The sequence below is a fragment of the Fukomys damarensis genome, unplaced genomic scaffold (genome assembly GCF_012274545.1).
Source record: "Fukomys damarensis isolate Sample0158 unplaced genomic scaffold, DMR_v1.0_HiC HiC_scaffold_3, whole genome shotgun sequence".
NCBI lineage: Eukaryota > Metazoa > Chordata > Mammalia > Rodentia > Bathyergidae > Fukomys > Fukomys damarensis.
The window spans coordinates 904,527-927,833 of record NW_022900915.1 but is presented as its reverse complement, the minus strand read 5'-3'; the positions used below and the strand labels follow the sequence as shown (position 1 = coordinate 927,833).

Below are 23,307 nucleotides of genomic sequence, written 5' to 3'. Positions count from 1 at the left end.
ATGTCAAGATACCCCCCAAGCCTCACACAGTGACAGAAGTGGCTGGATCTAAGTGTGTAACACTGAGATTGACTCCTGGTGCAATATAGGATGAAGGGTGTGATTGCTGAATTAGTCCACTAATTGGGTTAGCACCACACTAAACTGGGCAGCCTAGAGAGAATATAAAGGGGGCAGAGCGAGGCTGCTGCTGTTGCCTGTGGCTCATTACTTGTTGCTTCCACGTCTTCTTCGGGCCATGAACCGCTTCTCCTCTGTGAGTCCCCTCTGCCAGGCCACACTGCCTTGGCGCCAGCTGATTATGGGCTAAAACCTCTAGAAATTGTGAGCTAAATAAACCTTTCTTTCCTTTAACTTTGGGTGTCGAGTGTCTTGTTTCAGCAATAAGAAAAGTACCTAGGACAAGGCGTGAGCCACCGTGCCTAGCATTCTCCCCCTCCCTCCCTCCTTTCCTTCCTTCCTTTTTCCTCTTCTTCTTTTTGAAATGAGTTCTTGCTACATCGTCTACTTCTGGGCTCAAGCAATTCTCCTGTTTCAGCCTCCCAAGTAGCCAGGACTACAGGCATGTGCCACTATGCCCAGCTACTATATCTATATCTATATATATCTATATTATATATATATATATCACAGGGCTGAGGATTTAGGTCAGTGGTGCCGCCACCTGCCTGCAAGCACACGATCCTAAATTCAATCTTCAGTACAAAAGAAAAAAAAAAAGGAAGAAAGAAAAACAAACATCACATGGAACTACCAAAACATGGATAATTTTTACGTCACTTAAGAAAACAATACAATTGTTAGAATAATAAACTTTATGTCACACATATAAACAATTATAAAACTTGAAAAAGAAACAAACAAGAAGCAGATGGACTTCTATTTTTGACACAATGAATTAGATTACCTTTATTCTTCCCACTTAGTTCAACCAGAAACCCCAGGTCATATTCATTCACTATATATCTATATATATACATATACCAAATGAGAACATTATAACCCCAAAATTTAATACAAAGTACTCAGTGTATCGGCCTAACAGAAGAATGGAGGGACCAGAGGAAACAGCCAGTGACCAGGAGCAAAGGAGAACGTAAACTATCTCATCTGACCTAGTAGGAGAAGACAGTTTGGAAAAACAGAGCCTGAGGGAGCTGTGGGCTGTAATGAAGCAACACTCCTGTGGCTGGAGTCCCAGGGGAGAACAGGAGGAGGGAGGAACCGGAAGTACACTCAATGCAGTGACAGCCCCGTCTCGTGAATGTGGGGAGAAACATTAACCTACACGGCCCAGAAGTCGAGATCTTCAAAGGGGAAAAACTCAAAGAAATACATACTAAGACAGGAGACGAGTCAACCTCTGAAAATGAATGACAAGGGGAGCGTTCTGAACGCAACCATCTAAAAATGAATCTTACAGGTAGGGGAAACAATGTGACAGTAATTTTTTTAAAAATCAGAAAGCATGAACTAGCACCATATTTTCCAAGTGCTGAGAGAACAGAACTACTGATCCAGAGCCCTTATATTCAAGGTGATCAGATTTAAAACATTTAAAGATCCTTATAGTATTCAGAAAGAAAGTAGAAATAACATGTATAAACTAATAAGAGGTGGTGGGAACAGAGAGAAAGGAAACAGAATCTGCTGCCAATCCAAAAGGAAGCAAGAAGAGGAAGAAAAGGCCTAAAGGTGTAGGGGAAGTGGGAATCGTGGGGAAAAGGAAAGAAGGGAAAAGAAAAAATGTGAGAAAATGAAAAGATGGAAACAAAGTCTTTATAAACGGGGGGGTTCAGGGAGGGCAGGGGAATGGGAAAAAGTGAGAACCAAGACCTGTCATGTAAAGGTACAGGATGCCAATGATGAACGCAACTGCACTCTTTACCTAAAATACGAGTAAACTCAATAGGGGAGAAAACAAAAACAAAAGCAAGCACGAAAAATTATAGAACAAGTTTGATTGCAAAGTACACGTGATTGAATGAAGCCCGATTATGTCACTCACTAACAAGAATTTAAACTGGGGCCTTTAAACAGACCTTTCCTCTCGCGGATTGAGCAGTAACACACCAGCTCCCACCACTGCTCCAACACCGTTCTCTTCGAGTGAATATTTTTTAAAAAGGTATGAGTGTTGTTAGCATAGTGTTACTCTTAATTTGTACAAGCAGTTTCTGTTTAGCTCCCAACATTCCCTGTATGTTTAATTATTGCTCATTCTTTAGGAACCACATGAAGATATGAGCAAGAATGGTTACTCTCAAGCGAGTGATGTGAGATGAGTAGCTTTCTCAGAAAGAAATTTTCCATTACTGTAAAGAATGTAACAAGCAACAAATGCAAAATTGCCATGAAAGGCCTTTGTTAAAAAGCAGGCAAGTCTGCAATTTAATGTTGCTACAAAATAATGAAGGCAGCTGACTGATAAACTCACTTGAAGGGAAGAAGTGGAACCAGGACTGGATGAACCTCGACCTTACCCATAAATGAATTTTTAGAAGATGACATTTTATTTTCAATGTTATCAAAATTTCACCAAGTTTGTCTAGACATTAAGGAGCTTTTGTCATGCTTTGTTTCTGTCCACAGGGGACTTATTTTTATGTACAAAGTCATATTCTTTAGGGAACTGCCAAATATTTTTCCTCTGACTATTCCTTTACTCAAAAACAAAACAAATAACAACAAAAACAGTGGTGGGGACTGAACACGTGGCCTTGTACATGCTAAGCCGGCGTTCTAGCACATGGTATTATGCAGTTCCTTTGTGAAGCTGTATTATTACAGCAAGTCAACTTTGAAGGCTTACGTCCTAAATGACCTCTTCCCTGAAGACTCAGTAGTTTAGTTCATCTCGGTCTTTTTGTCTGTGCTACTCGTATTCTCCAGAAGCCTGGTTATCAGTGCACAGGGAGCACACAGCCTGGTGACCACAGGAGAGCTCTTCCGATCGGCGCCAGCAGGGTGCCCACACAACCTCCTTTCTAAGTGAGCGTGGGCTCAGTCAGCTCAGCTTTTCCTCAGGACAAGGGGGTTGTCCACTTGGGGGCCAAATACCTACCCATTCTGTGTATTTGTTGTTGTTGTTGTTAAGAGAAAAGTATCTGGAACTCTGTCTGGTGATGAGTCAGGCTGCATGTATTCTGTACTGGAAAAGCAGACTGGCACCTGTTCTACGCAGATGCCCTGAAGTCATTTTTAGCTTCTATGTCGTCTGTGCTCACACAGCCTTTTCACTCTCTGCCATGTGTCTCACCTGCACCCAGGACATCCATCTTCCAGAAAGTTATGAGTTCCTTTGATGATCCCTTCTTTTCCTCAGCAACGCACTATGTAACTTTTGGGTTTTTTTTCTCCTTAACTTTCTATATTTGTATTTCAGTGGGGTCTCAGGAAAGTTAGAAAGTCATCTCAAACCAGGAGACAAAACCATCATATAATCTGTGTTTGATGGTAGAATCAGTTTGGGAAATAGCAATTAATTTAATTTGAAGATTTTTGCTTTTCAGAAACCAGTAACTACCATTAGATGCTAAATTCATTAATGTTCTAGCTTCAAGTTTCATTGGTAATAATATTTTAAATGTAAAAGTAAATTATATTGCCTAATGTGTAATTATTATTTTCTATTTTTAAAACAAGAATGAAAGGAAAGAATGTCTGTGGATATTTGAGGATACCTGTGACTTTAGTTTCCTAGAAAATTTATCTAGGAAGAAGGCTTGAATTCTAGTCTCAGGAATGGCCTACCTTTCATGACTTTCAAAGCACCGTGATTCTCATGGACATCTGCTGGTCGGCTTCCGCTCCTTGATCACATTCAGAATGCTGCTTTTTCTTTTGTAAGAACGGTTATTCCTTAGGGGATCACCCACCCTCACCCACGGCTTCAGAAGCAGGCTTTGGCCACAGTGCAATTCAGAGATAGACAAGCATGCAAAAATAAGCCAGTAGGACCAGGAGAGACTTCCAGGAATCCATCCTCCTCCTCCCCTTAGATCTCCTAATGGAAACCTATTCCCTTGTCCAGGGAGGGCTTTCTTTGCTCTTTCTAAAAAACCACACCCAGTTGGTTCCCCGATGCTGAGCTGTTGGTGTCATTCCTCCACTGCCTTCAGGACAAGAGCCCAGAGGGAGAGAACCGGTGAGCCTCCTCTGACTCTGGCCGGCAGGAGGCAGGAGCAGCTCCTCCTCAGCCCTGTGACCGTGAGTACACACAGCCGTGTGGCTAAGCAGTGGGGTCTGAGACGCTAGGTGTGTTCAATGCATTTGACTTATGGTATTTTCAACTTACAGTAGGGTTATTGGACATAAGCCCATCATAAAGGAAGCACATCTGTATATACAATTTGGAAAATAAAAAGTCTGTAGAAGGAAAATCCTTATTTGGCACAGACGGGATTAAAATCCAATTAGTTTTCGTCTATTCATGTAGAAAGATCTGTAATTCTATTTTTACAGGGGATCAATTCCCTCATTTGTTAAACTTTAGGGAGTTTTTCTCAGGTGTATTACTTAGAAAGACATTTAAAAGAACATGACAAGCAAGGGTTACTAGCTTCCTATTCAATGCACAGAAAATAATTCTAGAAAATGAAATTAAGGTTCACTGTTCATCAAGGTTCCATACTTCAAATTACTCAAATCAAGTCACTTTTAACCTATCCTTGGTTAACTAGTTTTTTATTCTAAGACATTGTATGTAGTTAGTTTCTCATTTTTTTTCTTAGAATTTACTTCTAATCCACTCATTAAAAAACTTAGGTAGGAAATGGTAATGGTTCCAAACATGCTTTATAAATGAAAATTTCACTTATGAGACATATCATCTTTTTTATAATCCCCAGGCAAATAATAAATACTACGTACTAGCTAAAGCTAGCTATTGTTAGAGTATGTGCAAATGACCATTTTCTAAACTGGCAGAAATTTCCGAAGGTCAGGTCACCAGGCAGAACCAATCCACACACTGCAGTTATTATCTGTGCTGTGGTTATTCCACACTACCTTTATTTGCTATCCTTAAATTTAAAAATAAGGAGGCCTTCTTCCCCCTTTTTACACAGAGTCTCACCACGCTGCCCAGGCTGGCTTCGAGGTCCTGATTTTCAGCCATCCTCGTGTCTCCACTTTCCACAGAAATGGGACAAGGTGCTTGCACCACAATGCCTGGTATAAAGCTGCTTTTTGAAATACAATGTAAAATATTTCTAAAATAACTACACTCAAACCTACACCAGGAGAAGTTCCTAAATCCCTACTTCTTTGCTAAAGTAATTTTTCAAACTAAAATTATTTAAACTGAATATTTAACTGAAATTGAAAAAAGAGATGCTAAAACAGAAAATATTGACAAATTACATCTTGAAGATTAGTGCGATGCTTTTATTTATGAACTGAAGAACGGTCGCACTAGCCAAGGTCATGCAGAGGTGGGTCGGTGGGAGGAAGGTGCCTGTGGGGAACCTGGGTGCTGTCACTGGGGTAGTTCAGCCTGGCTGCGAGGGGAGACGGGGTTCCCGCTGGAGCTGAGCGAGCAGGCGAAGACAGTGCCATGCATCTGTCTTATCTTTTCAAAGCCTAAAAACTTTAAAAGCTATTCTTAAAATCAAGAAATAACAGCTTGGCCAAGGTCTTCATTTCACTTGGGATGTGTAAAATATTCACATTTCTCTGTGACTATGGTCGAGCTGCTACTGCCTGCGGACAGAATCGGGTAGACAAGGGGAAAGAGACAGCTCCGCTGAGGGAACGGACAGCAAACTGAAAATTAAATGCAGCGGGAAGCAAGCTCTCTCAGCCCTTCAACCACATCTTTCAAGCCCTGTTTCTGAGAGTAGAAAATGCTAAGCTCAATTTGAGTGTCACTATGAACCCCTCTCTGTGCCAGATGATTTTATCCACATATTTATACCCAAAGTAAAAACAACTTAAAATGTTTACACTGGGTAGTAATGGAAGTCATGTGTCAAATACAATGGGCGGGGTGGGGTGGGGGAGAAAGCTCTCCTCGGAACTGAAGCTGGAAGATATACAATATCTGTGGAAAATCCGGCTTACAAATGAAAATACATTGTTTACCTATTCCATTTAATTACAGAGAACATGCATTTTTACCCTTTTCATACAATTTCTGCAGTCTCATTTTTCGGTTTTTGGTTTGTGTTTCGCTCTGAAGTGTTGCCTGCAGCTATGGGAGTCTCAAAGCTCGGTGCAGTCTCTAAGAACGTGGCCACACACATTTCAGGGACTTGGGATCCCTGTGTCCTGTAAGCCTTTCCCTCCAATGAGAGACAGTAAAAAAGAACCCTTTCACCAAGCCCGAAGCACAGGAGAAAAACAGCAAAGCAAGCCCCTCAGCTGCCCGCAGCCACCTCCAGGACAGCAGCTTTCCCGCTGAATGCTGAAAAGAAAAGGGCGACACTGCGTAGGAGACCAGGGCTAGACTTCGGCCTTGTTCTACGGAGCAAGTCCTCTGAATCTGTCACTAAGACTGGCCTGAGGAGACAGCCTCTCCTCAGCTTCTAATTGCCAGAGATGCAAGCACAACCATTCACAAAGCTGAGGAAATGGCATCCTGGTCACACAGCGTTCTAGTGTCCTTCCTAAACAGAGTCTATCCGAGCATTAGTTACCTCAAAGGAGCCACAAAGATACCAGGAGAAGGCCCGGGGATTTAGTTCAGTGACACTGTGCCTGCCTCGCAAGCGCCAGGTCCTGAGTTCAATCCCTGGTACCCCCAAAAAAGATACCAAAAGAAGAACAGCGGTGGCTGTTGATTCTCTAGTGTAACAGGTCTTAGGCGGGTCAGCCATGAGTTCCTAACTTACATGGAGTCCAGCTCTTCTGGGCCTTTCGTTTTAACTCAGAGAAGCTGACTTGGTTTTACCTTTCCTTCTGCGTTTCTTGTCAGTTGGTGAGAGTGCCTTTGTCTTCTTAGCTGGTCCTGCTTGTACTTCCTAATACACTGTTCATAAACACATGTCCTAACTGTCAAAGAAGCTGGCCCTCCATCTTAGGCAAGCTTTTATAAATACATTCTTGATGTGATTCCACAGATGTGCTAGCCAGGCCCACTGAAAACCCACTACCCTAACCAGCTTTCACATACCCCAAACAAAAAGACCCAGATTAATATGAGGAAGTGACAAATCGCAGAAGAATAAACAAAAACAAAATAATTTGTAGAGGTGAATTAAAAATGGAGGCACACAGCTATGATCCCGGGACTCTAGGAAGTGAAGGCAGGAAGACTGCAAGTTTGAGCTCAGCCTAGGCAATTTTGTGAGATGCTGTCTCAAAAAGGAAAGAATATAAACAGGCTATGGAACTCAGGGAAAATGCCAGATCCAACCGGAAAAACAAAAACAAAACAACAACAGAAAAACCTGGACAGATCCTCTCACTTCAGATTTGTCTTTTATCCTAATTTTCACTTCCTTAGTGCACAAGCCAATTTTAAACAGAACCTAATAAAAGTTAAACCAACCAATTAACAACATATTCATAATTTTAACGAGGAATCTTTGGCTGCTTGGTTATTTGTGTCACACTCATGTCCCAAGGGAGAAAAAAACAGTAAGACAGATAACTTAAGGCACACTGTATTAAGTGAAAAAATATATCTTACCTGTAAATACATTTCTAAGCCCTGCCGCCGTTGTTCCAAGACTTTTGGGACCCAGTTCCTGACATGCTTAGAAGGGATTTCTGGAGTTTTTATACACTTCTTCAGCTATAAATACACAAACAGAAAAAAAGAGAGAAGTTTGTTAATTATAATGGGATTATTTCTAGGGAAAAGCCAAAAGAAAAATGAACCAGCTATTTCCAATTTTTAAAAAGGGAAATATAATTATATAGAAATTTTGTCAAAAAGTTCTTTACTTAGGTGTCCTCACTATTCGGGTTTCAGGAAGAGTGTTGTGTTTTGAAAGTTGGGAGAATTTGACTTATTGATATTTCAGGTTGAAATTATTTTTCCTGAAAAACTGTCTCACGTAAATAAGGTTTAAAAAGGTAACTTAGTTTAAAAATCAATACAACATAGTTTTGTTTGAAGTGTTTTTCTGATAAGTCTTTTCTACATCTTTTTAACCTAAAAAAAGTAATGGTTTTTTGGGGAGGTTTTTGGAAATTCTATAATAGAATGAACTAAGAAACAGAGGCTAATCTGTTCAACATTCTTAACAATCAGGTTCAACTTCTATTCATGAACACTGAGTAATGGCTTTCAGCTAAGTCTTTCTGGACAGTACCTTTATGGAATAATATAAATAAAGATCTACCAGTAGTTGAGTAGAGCTTGAGTTAGAGTTGAGACAGACAGAAGAATCTCCCTCCACCAAAGATGGCCAAATCCTAAACCTGCGAATGTTCATACGGCAAAAGAGGTTTTGAGGATTTAGTTAAATTAGTGATCTTGAAATAAGGAGATTAACTGTCAGGCTCAACACAATCACAAGGATCCTTACACAAGGAAGGCCAGAGCGTCCAAGTGAGAAGATTACAGCTAGATTATGGTTTGCTAAAGGAAGAAGGGCTGAGAACTTGGGCAACCTGTGGAAGCCAGAAGGGATTCTGTGGTGCAGCTCCCACAGGGCACACAGTCCTGTTGACCACCTTGCTTTTAGTGCAGTGAAACTACTTTTGGAGTGCGGACTTCAAGAAACGCAAGACAGTCACTTCCAGAAAGATGGTGGGTCAGTAAATAGCAAATCAGCTCTCTGAGGTTCAGAATCAAGACACTGGAACCTCACAGCATGGGAAAGAAAAGATGGAGGTAGGTGGAGCCCTGGGTCCAGGGAGGATCTGAAGGAGAATTGGAGTCCTCAGATAAACAGAAGAGATAGACCTCAATGAGGAAAAAAGAAGTGGAAAACTGTTCCTTCTCCCTGAATCCAGCATGAGAGCAGGGTTGAATCTACAGTGATACAGGGAGGACAGGTGACTTTAGAGGCCTCTGCGGAGAAAAGCGCCAGTAGAAGGGAGGAGGAGATGCTGTGAGCTACGACAGCTAGTCAGTGACTCCAGTCCAAGTGTCCCCTGGAGAGTTCTTGGCCAGACGCCATGGATGGGCCTCATCTCAAGGCTCCCGGTGACTGGGTGAGGCACAACGTTGGGAGACCACTGGAGTCAGGGAACTGAGCTCAGGCCAGAAAGAGATGCCAGCGTCTTGTATTGTAGGCTGAAGAACTCAGGCCCCAACTACACAGGCAGAGGACACGATCAGCCTGAACTTCTGTGGAGTCAAAAGCACCAGAATCAGCAATCTACCCTAATCCTACCTCAGAATCGTGTGGCACAGATCTGAGCTCTGTGTGTCTGCTTTGTCTGCCAGTAACAGCGGAGACACAACTTGAATTAGACCCTACCACAAGACCACAGGCATAAAATCTACTTTTCTTTTCATATTTTTTTCTTTTTCCTTCATTGCTTTTGCTTTTTCATGAATGTGAATATTGTTTTTAGTTTTGTTTTGTTTAGTTCTTACTTTTGTTTATTCTTTCTTTCTTTCCATCCTCTTATTCACCAGTTTCTCAAAGCTTGGGTAACTTCCATGGTCCTTCAGCTTTCCTTCTAATTGTCTCTTCATTTATTTCTCTATTTTTTCATTTTATCCCTTTTAAATTTTCTCTGCTGGAGGTAAAAATTGCTCTATTGAGGGGATATTTACTGTGTATAATTTTATGATTTGCTTTAGATTTTGTCATGTAACTATAAATCTTTACCTGTGGTTACAGGTGGAAAATTAAGACCACAGTTTGTCATTTTCCAGACTGTGCTTGATGCTATTGTTATTTCAGGTTGTATTACCCTAGCAAAGGTGCCAGAGTTACTGTGATCAGCTGTTCTTCCTTGCATGTCCACACCAAGATTGTCTGGGGGTCATAAACAATACTGTAGTCCAGTACCAAAGAACTGGGTGCTAGGCTGCAACTTCTCGTCCCTAATAAACTGAAGAGGCAGGATCTTGGGACAGACTCAAACCCAAAAACCAGCTATTCCTAGAGGACATCTCTGAAAAGTAGTCATTTCCTAAGGAAGTCTCAATACCAGTACTAAAGCTACCTACCACAAGCAATTTATAAGCATGAAGGCAGAAAACAAAAACTAAAACAAAAACAAAAAAAGAAAATGGTCTGGGATTTAGCTCAGTGGTGCTGCTGCCTGCTTTGCAAGCACAAGGTCTCAAGTTCAGTCCCTAGTACCAAAACAAAAGAAAACAAACAAAAAGCCAAAAAACAAAACAAAACAAAAAAAGAAAATGAGAAGACACGGAAGCAAGATGCAACCCCAGAACTCCAGCTTGCCCAAGGAAAATCCAAGGGGCATCAAGGCAGAATGAATCTTTTGCCCCCCAGCCGAACTTTCTGAAATACTAGTAGTGGAAAAACAAAGTAGATGAATTAGGATCTGAAAAAAAGCAAATTAGAAAGAATTCCACAAAAAATTAAAGAAATTATGATGAAAATTAAGGCTATGGTTAGCAAATATAGAGTAGATACAGATTTTTTTTTTTTAAAACAGAGGAGTTTAAGCAAGTGATGGAGACTATGAATGCCCAGCACAGGAAAGAACTAGATTCCAAGAAATAGAGACAGACAGATATCAGGAAGATTTTTTAAAAATTCTATTGAAAGTGTACGCAGCAGAATCAACCAATGTGAGGCAGAATATCAGACCTAGAAGATAGGTTTGCAGTTAGCGATCACAAATAAAATACCAAGGGAACACACACACACACACACACACACACACACACACACACACTCACAAATCAATCCAAGAGTTGTTAGATGATGCAAAGAAGAATAACAGAAGATTTATCAGAATCAATGAAAAATCAGGAGATAGCACAAAGGACATTAAAAAACCTGTTCATAAGCAGATTTATCAACACAAACTCTTAAATCAAGGAGAGGTAGGATGAAACAATTTTAAGCCCCCCCCAAAAAAAGTCCAACCCTGATTCACGCACCTCACAAAATTATTTTTTAAAACTGATGGAGAAATAAGATACTTCCATGATAAAGAGCACCATAAGAAATTCATGACCACCAAACCAGCACTCCAAATAGTTCTCAAGGATATTCTCGAAAAAGACCACAATTTGATGAATCCCAACAGAATGAATCTACGAGGCAAGGCAAGCAATTAAAAGAAGGAGAAGGGAATCAACAACAGGAAAATAATATGACAAGGATAAGTCAACACATATCCTTTTTAACCACTAAAGTAAATGATCTCAATGTACCAATCAAAAGAAACAGATTAGGAAAATGGATCAAGAAATAAGATCCAACAATATACTGCATACAAGAAACACGTTTAATTAAAAAAGAAATTCAGAGACAAAATCAAAGGATGGAAAACAATGCTGCATGTGACATAAACCCAGAAAAAAGCAGGGGTACCTATTGCATTTGTAGACAGAGCAGATTTCTAGCTCAGACTGATCATAAGAGCAAAGAAGGTCACTACACACTTGTTAAGAAAACAATTCAAAAGGAAGAGATAATGATCATAAATATATATGCACCAAATACTACAGCAACCAGCTATGTAAAAAAAGTCAGTGGACATGAAAAATCAAATAAGCACTAGGACAGCTGTTATGGGGGGACCTCGATAACCTGCTGTCACAAATAGATTAGCTAGAGAAAAAACAATGACCAAAGAAATATCAGAGCTGAACCAAACCTTTGAACAAAGGACTTAAAAGTATCTACAGAGTGTTCCACCCACATCAGAGTACACCTTCTTCTTAGCTGCACATCGGAATTTTTCCAAATTAGATCACATACTTGCTCATGGAATATACTTAAGTAAATGCAAAGAAACTGAATTATCCCAATGCATAGTATCAGATCACAGTGCAACGAAATTGGAAATCAATGGCAAAAGAAACCACAAAAACTATATAAACACATGGAAATTAAATAATACCCTCCTGACCAATGGGTCACAGAAGAACTTAGTTTCTACAATTAAACAATAATGACAACACAACATACCCAAACTTATGAGCCACAATGAAAGCAGTCCCACGATAAAAAGTTATACAGGCTATTCCCACATCAGAAAAACAGAGCAAGCTCAAATAAACAATATAATATTGAATCTCAAGCTTCTAGGAAAAGAAGAGCAAGTTAAACCCAAAACACATACAAAGGAGCAAATTATAAAGATGAGACCAGATACTGAAGCAACCGAGACTAAGAAAACAATACAAAATCAACACTCAAAAATCAATAGTATTCCCATACACAAGTAACAAACTCATTGAGAGAGAAATTAGGGAAACAATATCTTTCACAATAGCATCAAGAAAAATGAAATATTTAGGAATCAATCTAATAAAGGCAGTAAAATACCCTTACTTCGAAAACTATAGTACTCTGAAAAAAGGAGATTGATGAGAATATCAGAAAATGGACAGACATCCCTTTTTCTTGGACAGACAGAATCAATATAGTGAAAATGGCCATACTTCCAAAACTGTTACACAGATTTAATGCAATCCTGATCAACACCAAAAGCATACCTTACAGAATTAGAGAAAACAATCCTGTAATTGATTTAGTACCAGAAGAGACCTAGAATAGCAAAAGCAATTCTGAGCAACAAAGACAAGGCATGGGGTGTCACAATCCCCAATTTGAAATTATACTACAAACCTACTGTGATAAAAACAACACAGTACTGGCAAAAAACAGACCTGAGGATCAATGGAACAGATTAGAAGCTGCAGAAATGACTCCAGACATACGCAGACTCCTCATCTTTGACCAAGAAGCCAAACACCTTCCCTGGAAAAAAGGTAGCATCTTCAATAAATGGTGCTGGGAAAACTGACTTTCCACATGCTGAGATTAAATGTAGACCCACATCCCTCACCATGCACCACGCTAAATAAAAGTGGATCAAAGATCTAACTACTAAAATGGAAACAATCCGCTAGAAGAGAGGGTAGGAGAGCTCTTGAAGACATTACACTACACTTTTGCCTACACTACGCAAAGACTATGAACAAAACCCAATCACACAGGAAATACAAAAGTAACAACATGGATCTCATCATATTAAACATTTTACCAGCTATTCCTCAAACAAAGGACTAACATCTAGAATATAAAAAGAACTAAAAAAAAAAAAATCAGACCCCTCAAATTTAAAGACCCAATCCAAAAATGGGCACCTGAAATTCCTCATCCTTCATCCTCAGATGAAGAAGTACAAGGAGCAAATAAATATATGAAAAAATTAAAACAACACTAAGATTCCATCTCAGTCCAGAAAGGCTATTATCAAGAAATCAACCAATGACAAATGCTGGTGGGGTTATGGGAAAAAGGAACCCTTCTCCACTGTTGGTGGGATTGATATAACTATTATGAAAATCAGGATAGAGATTCCTAAAAACAACAACAACAACAACAACAACAAAAAAAGAAAAAAAACTAGAACTAGAGTTCCCATTTGACCCAGATATTCCCTTCTTGGTACCTCTGGAAAGAGTTAAAAGCATCACACCACAGCAATAGATGCACATGTGTTTACAGCAGCACAATATGTAATAGTTAAATCTTGGAAACAGCCCAGATGCCCATCAACAGATACATGGATAAAGAAAATGTGGTTTTTATATACAAGGGAGTACTAGTCTGCCACAAAGAAGGATGCACTTGAGACAGTTTTCAGTGAATAGATGCACCTCAAGACCACACTTTTAGGGCCAGGATCTGGCTCAGTGGTTCCGCCGCCTGCCTCACAAATGCAAGGACCCAAGTTTGATCCCTGGTACCGCCCCCCAAAAAGACATACTTTTAAGTGAAATAAATCAGATGCATATGTTTAAATACCACATCCTCTTACATGAGAAACCAAAAATATAAATAAGGACCAAAATGGATATTAGATATTGAAAAGTAGAAATAAAATGCTCAAATGGGGAGGGGAACAAGAGCGGGGAGGGAAAGGGAAAGAAGGGGAAAGGAGGAAAAAGAATAGAAGGAAAATGGAAACGAAGCTTCCGTAAGGAAGGGTGGGAAGAAGGATGGAAGAGGGGAGCAGATGGGAGGAAGGAGCCAGACGTGCCGCACACAGGTGCACACTCCCTGTGAACGCGATCATGTGCACATCGACGGGGGACCAAGGAAAACAGTGCACCAAAACGAGAAATGCAAGATAATGTATCCAGCCACTAAATTTGTGATACTTCATGTCAGCCACAAAAGAAAACTCACATACTGTCTCTAAGAATGCAGTGAGTCTTAATGTGCTAATTAAAGTCTTAGAAAAACTTACCAAGGTTGCTTCTTTATTATATGCAAAGAAATAGCATAAGCATGAAAAAGAAAATACACACGAGTCTGGGCAACTGAAACTGTAATACAGCATTCTTCCCCTATGTAAGAACATCCTTACCCTGAACTCTTCTAGGCTGAAATCTGTCCATCGTGAAGGCGGGATCTGTGTATCTCAAACACCCAAATCTGAGTTGCATCCCTGAGGCTCAGCCTATGTTTGCCTTCTCTCTCCGCACTGCCACTAAACTACAGTGCAAAAGCAAAGCCCCAGATCCATTCACCAAGCACGCCTGTATCAGTGCAAGTAACAAGAACATATTTTGTTACATTTAGCCCAAAAGCTAAATTTCCCCAATGACTTTGTAGATGGCAGAAGCCAGTCGGGTATTCGCATGTCATGGTGAAGGGCTTTCCGCTAACTCTTTCACAGTGAACCTCTGAAAAGCTCTTCACCTGGCTTGTACATTCCATCCTAAGCCCTGCCCTCTGTCCAGCCTGTAAGGCGACTGTGACAACTATAGCTACTGCACCATTTGCTTCCATCTGGGAATTCTGAGGACGGAAGACAGGTGTCCCAAAGGATGGAGAATAAGGAAAGAGCCAGTACGCCTGAGTAACAGCCTTAAGCTGACCGTCAACATGTTTGCATTTTGAAATGAGAAGAGTCCTTTAAAAAAAATTATGAGCAGTTTGAATTTTTATGAACCTGAATTTTGATAGTGAAGAGGAAACGGGAAGAGAGGGAGCCCAAGAGGTAGGAAACAGAAGGAAGAGAGAAAGGCAGAAAAGAAGGAATAATCACCACGTGAGAGATTAACAACTTTCTGAAAGACAGGAAGAAGCAACACGTCAGTGAAGAGGACAGCAGAGGGAGCCAGGATCCAGAACGCTGTGCAGAGTTGGGACCCACTTTCTCAACAGAACCCAGGAGATTCTGTGCCCACATCTACCACTGGTCACTACCCCGCTAGTCAGTCTGGTTTTTGAGGAGCCCCTAGTTCAAGCTCTGGCTTTCTTCTCTCATTCCCTACACAGAGATCAGACTCAAGTGCTCAACACGAGGAACCAACGACAAACGCTCACAAAAATTAATCTAGTTGGATATACAGTCAAGAATTATTTTCATAGAAAAGCCAGCACTATAAAAGAGAGGACAAGAAAAGCAAATGAAACAATCTCAAAGGAAAGATAAATCAAATAACAGAAGAGATCCTTAACAATTCTTTCTAGTATCTACAAACACGTTTTTTTGTTGTTGTTGTCTTGGTATGTAGTCCAGTCCAGGCTGGCTTCAAACTCACAGCAATCCTCCTGCCTTGGGCTCCCGAGTGCTGGGATGACAGGCAGGCTCCACCACACCGTTTCGAGGAGCCATTGCTTCTACAAAAGGAGGACAGGTTGCTATGAAAAAGAAAGTGAAGAAAGAGCCTCTGGAGACTAAAAAACATGCAGCAGAAATAAAAATTAAAAGGGGTAGAATACAAAATCATGGAAATCTCCCAAGATGTAGAACAAAGTTAGAGAAAAGATCAATGAAAAGATAAAACACAAAGGGCATAAATTCAGGAGGTCTAATATTAAAATTAATAAACAGTCCATTTAAAATAAGAGAAATTCTCAAAAAGATAATACTTTTTCATAGGACCTAACAAAGACATATATCTTCAAATTAGCCTGCTCAGTGCTAGCATAATAAAATATATTTTAAAAGAAGACTCATACTTACCTACAGTTGTCTATTGAGATTTCAGACTATCGATGACAGAGAAAAGATGAGAGAAAACACGATGTCACAAACAAAGGAAACAAAGCTGTAGTTAGTGGCAGCTGACGTCTCCTCGGAACAGCAGGTGCTAAAGGGCTAAGCTGAAAATGCTTTTCCATGGCCAATCACATTTAAATCAAGTGAGAGAGCAGGCAGGAGAAGACATGCAAGGACTCCGTTTCTCTTCTGTGCTGTCTTTTCTTTAGGGAATAGAGGATTTAATTCCAGAAAGCAGAGATTAAGCAAGGGAGAGCAGAACTATGATCAGGGTTCGTAGCTCTGACCCATCGGGGTGAGGAAGAGAAGCCCAAAGGTGGCTGGACACACGGCCCAGAGAACAACCACATCTGAACAGGAGCAAAACGTCTGCGGATTTGGGGGACAGAGCCTTCTGGAAGGAGGGCGGCTCCGTGGAAGGGAGAACAGAGAAGCTGGAGACATTTTAGAATTTGTTAAAGGTATTATTATTTTGCCAGTGTTAAAAAAAAAAGTTCCAGAAAATTAAGAGCTCCTGAAGAAGCAGGTGGAGCTGAGTTCTTTCTGCAAATTCCTTGATGCTAGGAGCACCCCTGCCCTTGTGGGTTTAAGGCAAGAAAAGACAATAAACAGTAACCAAGTTAATAAAACAGGGCAGAGAGAGAGCACTGGAAAGGTGGGACTGGGGAGCTGGAGAGGCCTGTGTGAGGAGAGGAGGCCTGGAGCAGCTCAGTCAGCTCGGGGAGGAAGCAGGCAGGGCCTGAAAGAGCACGCAGGCAGGGACCGAGCCACAGAAAGGCAGGGACAGGCTCAAGACGTTTAAAACCAGCAAAGGGGGTGGGAGCGGTGCAGCCCACACCGCAGGGCCTTGCATCTGAGGGGCGAAGTGGGAATTATTTTAAATGGAAAGCAGACCAAGTCGTTCAAGCACAGGAAGGATACAATCTTTACTTTAAAGAAATCGTGGTGGGCAAGGTAAGCAAGAAGGGGCCATACAGAGCCTGGAGAAAGAGCAGGAAGAACAGCTGTGAGGCCCCACGGAAGCCCGGGCAAGAGAGGGCGCCCTTCAGACCACGATGGCCGTGGGCACAGGCAGACACAGTGGGTGACAGACAGGGCTGGGAGGTGCAAGGATCAGATGGCTCCGAGACAGACCCCAGCCTCAGGTTTTTGACCACCCTCGGCAGCCCTATTTTGGGTGACTCGGCTACCACTTACCAGAAGTGGTCAAGTGGCAGGTTCAGAACAAGGACAGATACACTGTCCCTGTGTTCTACGGACTATAGCTCCTAATTTTTGGCTGAGTTCACACCATCTGGAAAAAAGAACACACTTCCCACCCCTTCCCTCCAACTGTGCGCGGCCGTGTGAGTGAACTCTGGTCACAGGCAGGTAAGCAGAGGTGTGCACAGCATCAGGAAGGGCTTTTCAAAGGAAAGAACTGTTCCTTCCTCTCCACTCTTCTTTCCTGCTAACTGAATCGCCCATACAAACCCGTGCAGACGCTGCAGGTTAAGAAAGGTAAAGCGGAAAGAGCCGGCATCCTGACGACCAAGTCTCAGGAGCTCCAGGCATCGTGTGAGGAGCAGCACAGTGATGTCTGTGGATGTCAGCATCATTCGGCGCCGGAGTCATTTCAGCCAAATCTAACTCCACAAGGGGAGGGGACGTGGCTGACACTGCCAGCTGCCTACCCAGTATTCATTCCTCCCTTCCTCAAGAAAAGGAAAAACCAACCACCAAACCAAATGAATGCAGAGTACCAACACGCTCAGCTAAAAATCTTGATTTTCTGAGTTGCTTTGTAATGATGGTGGCCACAGGCCAGAGCTGTTAACGAGATATAGTGCAAGCCTTCTGGGGAGAGTTCCCACTTTCCCAGCAAAGAGCAGTATTCTTCCTGTCAGAAATGTGCGAAGCAGGAGGAGCCTAGAGCGTGGACAGGGAATGCTCGACTTCAGTTTTCCTGTGTGCACAAGCAACTCTTGCTGAAGAAACCTAGCCAAGTTTCTCCACTATGTAGTGAAAGATACTCTTCACATCAAAGGAGCAACTGCTGTCTGCAGATACAAAGCCACAGGCGCCCAGGTGGAGATGACATGGAAACAGCTGTGTGGGAGGCAGGAACCGGGCACAGAACCAGCAGATGGTACTGAGAGCTGTGGAACTAAAGGAGACACCGCCGCGTGGAGTCTCACATAGAAAACAGGGCTGTGGTAAGCAGAGTGTTACACAGGGCTGTATCACGCCCTGCCCTGGACTCAGGCCAGACCTGCGACTACGGCAAGACAGTCACTTCCACGTCTGCCTACGTTAGGGAAGCCTCAGTCCGCACAGAGAGCACGCTGGCCTAGAAGAAAATCACCACACTATGAGGAGGACACAGAACCAGGGCACTGTGGTGGCCTGCAGGAGCTGAGAGCTGTCTCCGGCTGAAAGGAAGCACTAACAGCGTGGGGGGCTCTGTCCTGCAACTGCAAGAAACAAGACCTGAACGTCAGCCTCAAGCGCCTGGAGGAGACCCTCAGCGAGGTCACAGCCTTGGCACACCGCGTCCTTCCAGGTGAGGATAAGCAGAGCCCGGCCAACACGCCGGACTCCTGACCCACGGAGACAAGAAGCGTGTGTCCTTTTAAGCTCATGAGTGTGTGGCGATTAGTATGCTGCAATGGAAAGCTAATGAGGGCCAAGGTGGAGAAATCCAACTCTGAGGGGCAAGGCAGTGAGAGAGGAGGGGTAAAAAGCAAGTTCTGCGGCAGTATTTAAGGAGGGGATGGCCAGGCTGCATCCAATGACAACAGAAATTCATTAGTCAGGGGTGGGAGGATGCAGAGGTCTCCCCTTCAGAGACTTCCAAGGGGAGGACTGTGCTGGAGGAACATGGTAAGGAGCATAGAGCCTAAATGGGAAGGACTTTAACTTGTTCTCGGAGTGTTTTTTGAAGTTATTTATTGACCACATTATTCTCAGTTGCAAGGTATGCAGAGGTATTTGTTTGTTTGGTTTTTTTTTTCCGTACCAGGGATCGAACTCAGGACTTTGTGCTTGCAAGGCAGGGCAGGCGTGGCGCCACTGAGCGACATCCCTGGCCTGCATGTTGTCATATTGATAAGGCTGATCCAGTACGAAGGGCTAAGCTGACAACGCAAGAGCGAGGAAGAGGAGGAGGAGTTCATGACTGCCTGCCAGGAAATATATATCTCCGTACTACCCAAGGTTTGTCACAAGAAGAACGAGGCCAAACTCTAAACTACTCTGGCAATAAGCATATTAAATTTAAAGGTAAACAAAGAATCTTCCCGAACAACTATTGAATTCCATGTCTTATATTTCAGAATAAAAAATCAGCTCCATTGTCTGTCTCTTCTCCTTTTTTCCCCTTTGAATCTTGAAGTTTTAACACTGAGGACATTTTTTCCCTTTTGCTCACGTGAGGGGTATTAAGGAGGCTGACCATCAGAGCTGTGGGTCTGTGACACATTTGTAGGTGAGTAATGAATTGCTGTAGATGAGAGACAAACCCGAGACAATACGCTTCCAGGAGGGCTCAGCTGCTTGTAAGATAAACGCTCCTCTGCTGCCTCATCTGATGATTAACTGTCCTGGTCAGGCCGTAGCCAGGCAAAAGGCCTTTCTGATCCACACAGATAAGCACCAGATTCCATGATACCACCGACGGGATTCGCCTCTCCTCTAGTAAACTCTCCCTTTTTCTTCTCGCCCTGCTAGAATTTACACAGAAATCACGACACTCAGACCTGCCAGCACATACACGGGCTAGACAATCTACCTGTTCCACAGAAAGGATCAGAAATATTTCTCATAAATACATGAAAAGAAAAACGTGAAAAGGAGGTCGGGAGGTCGAGGAACAACACCCAACCCTCCGCCATGCCGCCACCCTCATCCCTCAGGCTGCTGTAGAGACTGGGTACTCCTGGACTGATCTCATGTGACAGCCTTCTGGTTCTCCTGCAATGTGTACTTCATTAAATTAAATAGGGGAGAATGCAGTACGTGACTCATACCCAGAGGAGGCAATAACAAAAACGAGGACAGTTCATTTTACAATGAACATGCACCCTATTTCACCAAATACTCTGTGAATAAAAGGGTGGGCTGGAACTGACAGAAAACATCTGGGAAGGCGTGGAAAATAAAATACGCGTAGCAATTTGCAATGCAGCGAAGGTTTTCTTGCCCGTGCATGAGATCTGGGCCCATGAAGTGAAGTCCTCTTTGAGCACCAACATCAAAGATGGTGAATTACCTGGCTGCAGAGGCCGCCGTCAGGGGCACCCGGGCACAGGGGAAGCGCGGTGAGCTGAAGGCGTACCTTGTCACAGGAGCCCGTGCCCCAGCCATAGAGTGGGCAGCCCATCGCACAGGTGAGGGTCCTGGCTGTCAGTGCCGCAGTGGTGTTCTTCCCGGCTGGTACCAGCACAGCAATTATACAGGAGCCGGAGCCGATGGGGCCCAGGGTCAAACGGACGGCGGGCACCAGCGGGTGCGATGTCCTCCAGACACCCCGTGCGCTGTGCTGACTCAAGGCCTAACGTGCGCCTGACGGTCTAACAGTGCGGAGAGCGCGAAAGACAAGACGTGGTCCCCACCCCCAAATTATCTTCTAATTAGATACAGTTTAGGGTTAGCTATGTTTTAATTCCATCTCAGATGTTTCGATGTTCAAGCAGACGTCTCTATTCATAAACACAGGACAGGAGTTTCAAGAACAAAGAGATTAAAGAACAAATGAACCAAATTTGGAAGGAGAAATTCAAATGTCTGGGTTTCGGCTGACAAGATCAGAACGCAGAGGAATGGCACCCAGGGAAACTGATTTCCACAGCACAGACTGATGTACGAGGCAGACTGGCGTGGCTGATTTGAGTCTTCCCAGGAGTGGTTAGAAGTATGTTCAGTCAGTGAAGACTCAGACAGAATAACAGCGCCCTCAGAGGTGTCCGAGGCCCTCTACCTCCTCGAATCTATAAAGGTCTTTCCTTTTGGGGGAAAAGGGGCTTTGCGGATGAGACTTAAACAAGGATCTTGAGACGGTAACCCTTCCACATCATGGGAGGGCCCAGTGTCACCACTGGGGAGGCAGAAGGACCAAATCAGAGACAGCTGGAGGGGCCTGAGCTGCGGACCGCGGAAAAGGAAAGGGAACGACCTGGGCTTCCCACCCACTGGACAGAGGACGGAGCCCCGCCAAGACACTGAAGAGGAAGGCAGTAAACGTGCGCTCTCTGAAGCCCTTACGCTGTGGTGACCGGTTATGGCAGCCCCGGGAATCTAACGTCGGGATGAGGAACAGCACCAGCTGGACACTAAAGCCTGTGAGGCGGCAGGCGGCACAGGCCCAGGAGCGGGGCATGAAGGCCAGAATGTGTGAGACGGTCAGCGATGGTCAGAGCAGCACCCACGGAGAGCGCTACAGCCTGAGGTGGAGGGGCCGCAGCAGCGCCTTCGTCTCCACACACGAGCCGGAGCCGGACGGTTCTGAGCCTCCTGGGTCCCTACCGGGGCAGGGAGGGTACAGAGGGCTGCGTTTAAAGGGTGCCCTTAACAATATGAGCCCCAGGAGAAATTCTCACACCCCAAGCAGCAGGGAGGTGCTGAGCAGGGCTGGCTTCCCGTGAAGATTCCTGGGCTCCCTGGGATCTGACTCAGGGTTTCTCGGGGCGGGTGACCCTAAGTCCACACCCTGAAAAATACTAATCTAGAAAAATAAGAAAGAAAAGGAATGAAATGCTCATCATAGCTCTAAAAGAAATTTAAAAATCTTAAAATCTGACCATATGAAAATATAAAATTCTTGTGAATTAAAATAACTACCATACTCAAAACTTAAAAGAACTTTGGTGAAAAATATTTTCAGCAAATGTCTACTATTTTATTAGTAGGCCACACAAATTAATAAGCAAAAAACTGAGATCCCAGTAGACAAATGAGAAAGCACATCATAAGAGACAATTCAAGTAAGACTGCAAATATTAAGTAAATTTAAGAAATACCAATCAAAACAATAAAAGAAGGCAATACAAACATTTACTAAATAAATAAATATAATTTCTAGGGGGTAATATTAAAAATCAATGAGATGCTATAGCTTTATACTTCTATACTTGCTGGTTACACCATATATCTGCTACCACCATTTGGAAAGTAATTTGAAGCCAGAAGTACTTGGAAGGCTGAGACAGGAGGATGGCTCTAAGTCTGGGGCCACAGTGAGTGAGTACATAGTAAGCTCAAGGCAACGGAACCACACAGCAAGACCTTGTCTCAAAAGAATAAGAAAAGATAAATTAAGGGGCAGGGATTTAGTTCAGTGGTTCCAGCGCCTGCCTGGCAAGTGCAGGACCCAAGTTTGATCCCCAGAACCAAAAAAAAAAAAAAAAAGTTAAATTAAATCAGAAGAGAGGATGTAATTTGGTAACAGTTATCAGGAAATATAAAAAGACCCATGTCCCTTGGCAGAGGAGTGCTTCTTGCTTATAATCTAGTTTAAGGAAATAGCCTTAAGTATGGAGAATCACACAGACACAGATGCGCAGACGTGACTATGGACAGCTGCTTGCCCTGAAGGCAGCGCTCTCAGTTACAGGGAGCGGCTCAGGTCCAAGCAGCTCAGGGGATTCACTGGAGAACTCAGAGCCTGGGGCAGGGAAAGGGGCCCGGGCGTTTGCTGCTCCATAGCCCAGGCTTCCCCTCCGTTCTGCAGATATGCCACTCGGGAACAAGGTGAGGCTTTACTTTATTTTTTATATTTCACAGCAGGGTTTATTTCTTTTTAATCCAATAAGATAACTAAAGGAAAATAGCAACTGTATTAAGATAGTAGAAATAGCATCAGGATGAACGGGTTAACAAAGGGTTATTTCCCTGCCCTCAACCTCCTGCACAATTCAGCAGTCCCCCAGACCCCAAAGAGGGACTGAATCTAGGGCCCTGCACTCAACTACATGCCCAGTCCTTGTTTTCCATTTTGAGACAGGTCTCATTAAGTTGCCCAGACTGCGTCTGACCTTGAGCTGCTCCTGCCTCAGCCTCCCAGAGTGTTGGGATTACAGACATGTGCCATATGCCTAGTTAAGATTTAGCTATGTAATCTAGAAGGAACTTGAGGGGAAAGAAATAATTTCAAATAGAAAAATCATTTTTAAATTTCTCCAAATGACAAAAATCCTAAGAAGAGTGTAAACAATATTGTAATCTTTTTTTTTTTTTTTTTTTTTTTTTTTTTTT

At 42.9% G+C, this 23,307-nt stretch overlaps 1 protein-coding gene across 1 annotated transcript in view; it reads right to left on the bottom strand.

The window, feature by feature from the left end:
* Snx24 (sorting nexin 24) overlaps nt 1–23,307 on the bottom strand; it is a 143,989-nt gene that overhangs the window by 42,192 nt on the left and 78,490 nt on the right. Inside the window, exon 4 of the mRNA XM_033765471.1 lies at nt 7,634–7,738. Coding sequence (XP_033621362.1) covers nt 7,634–7,738 — 105 coding nt within the window. The remainder of the gene's footprint in view (nt 1–7,633; nt 7,739–23,307) is intronic.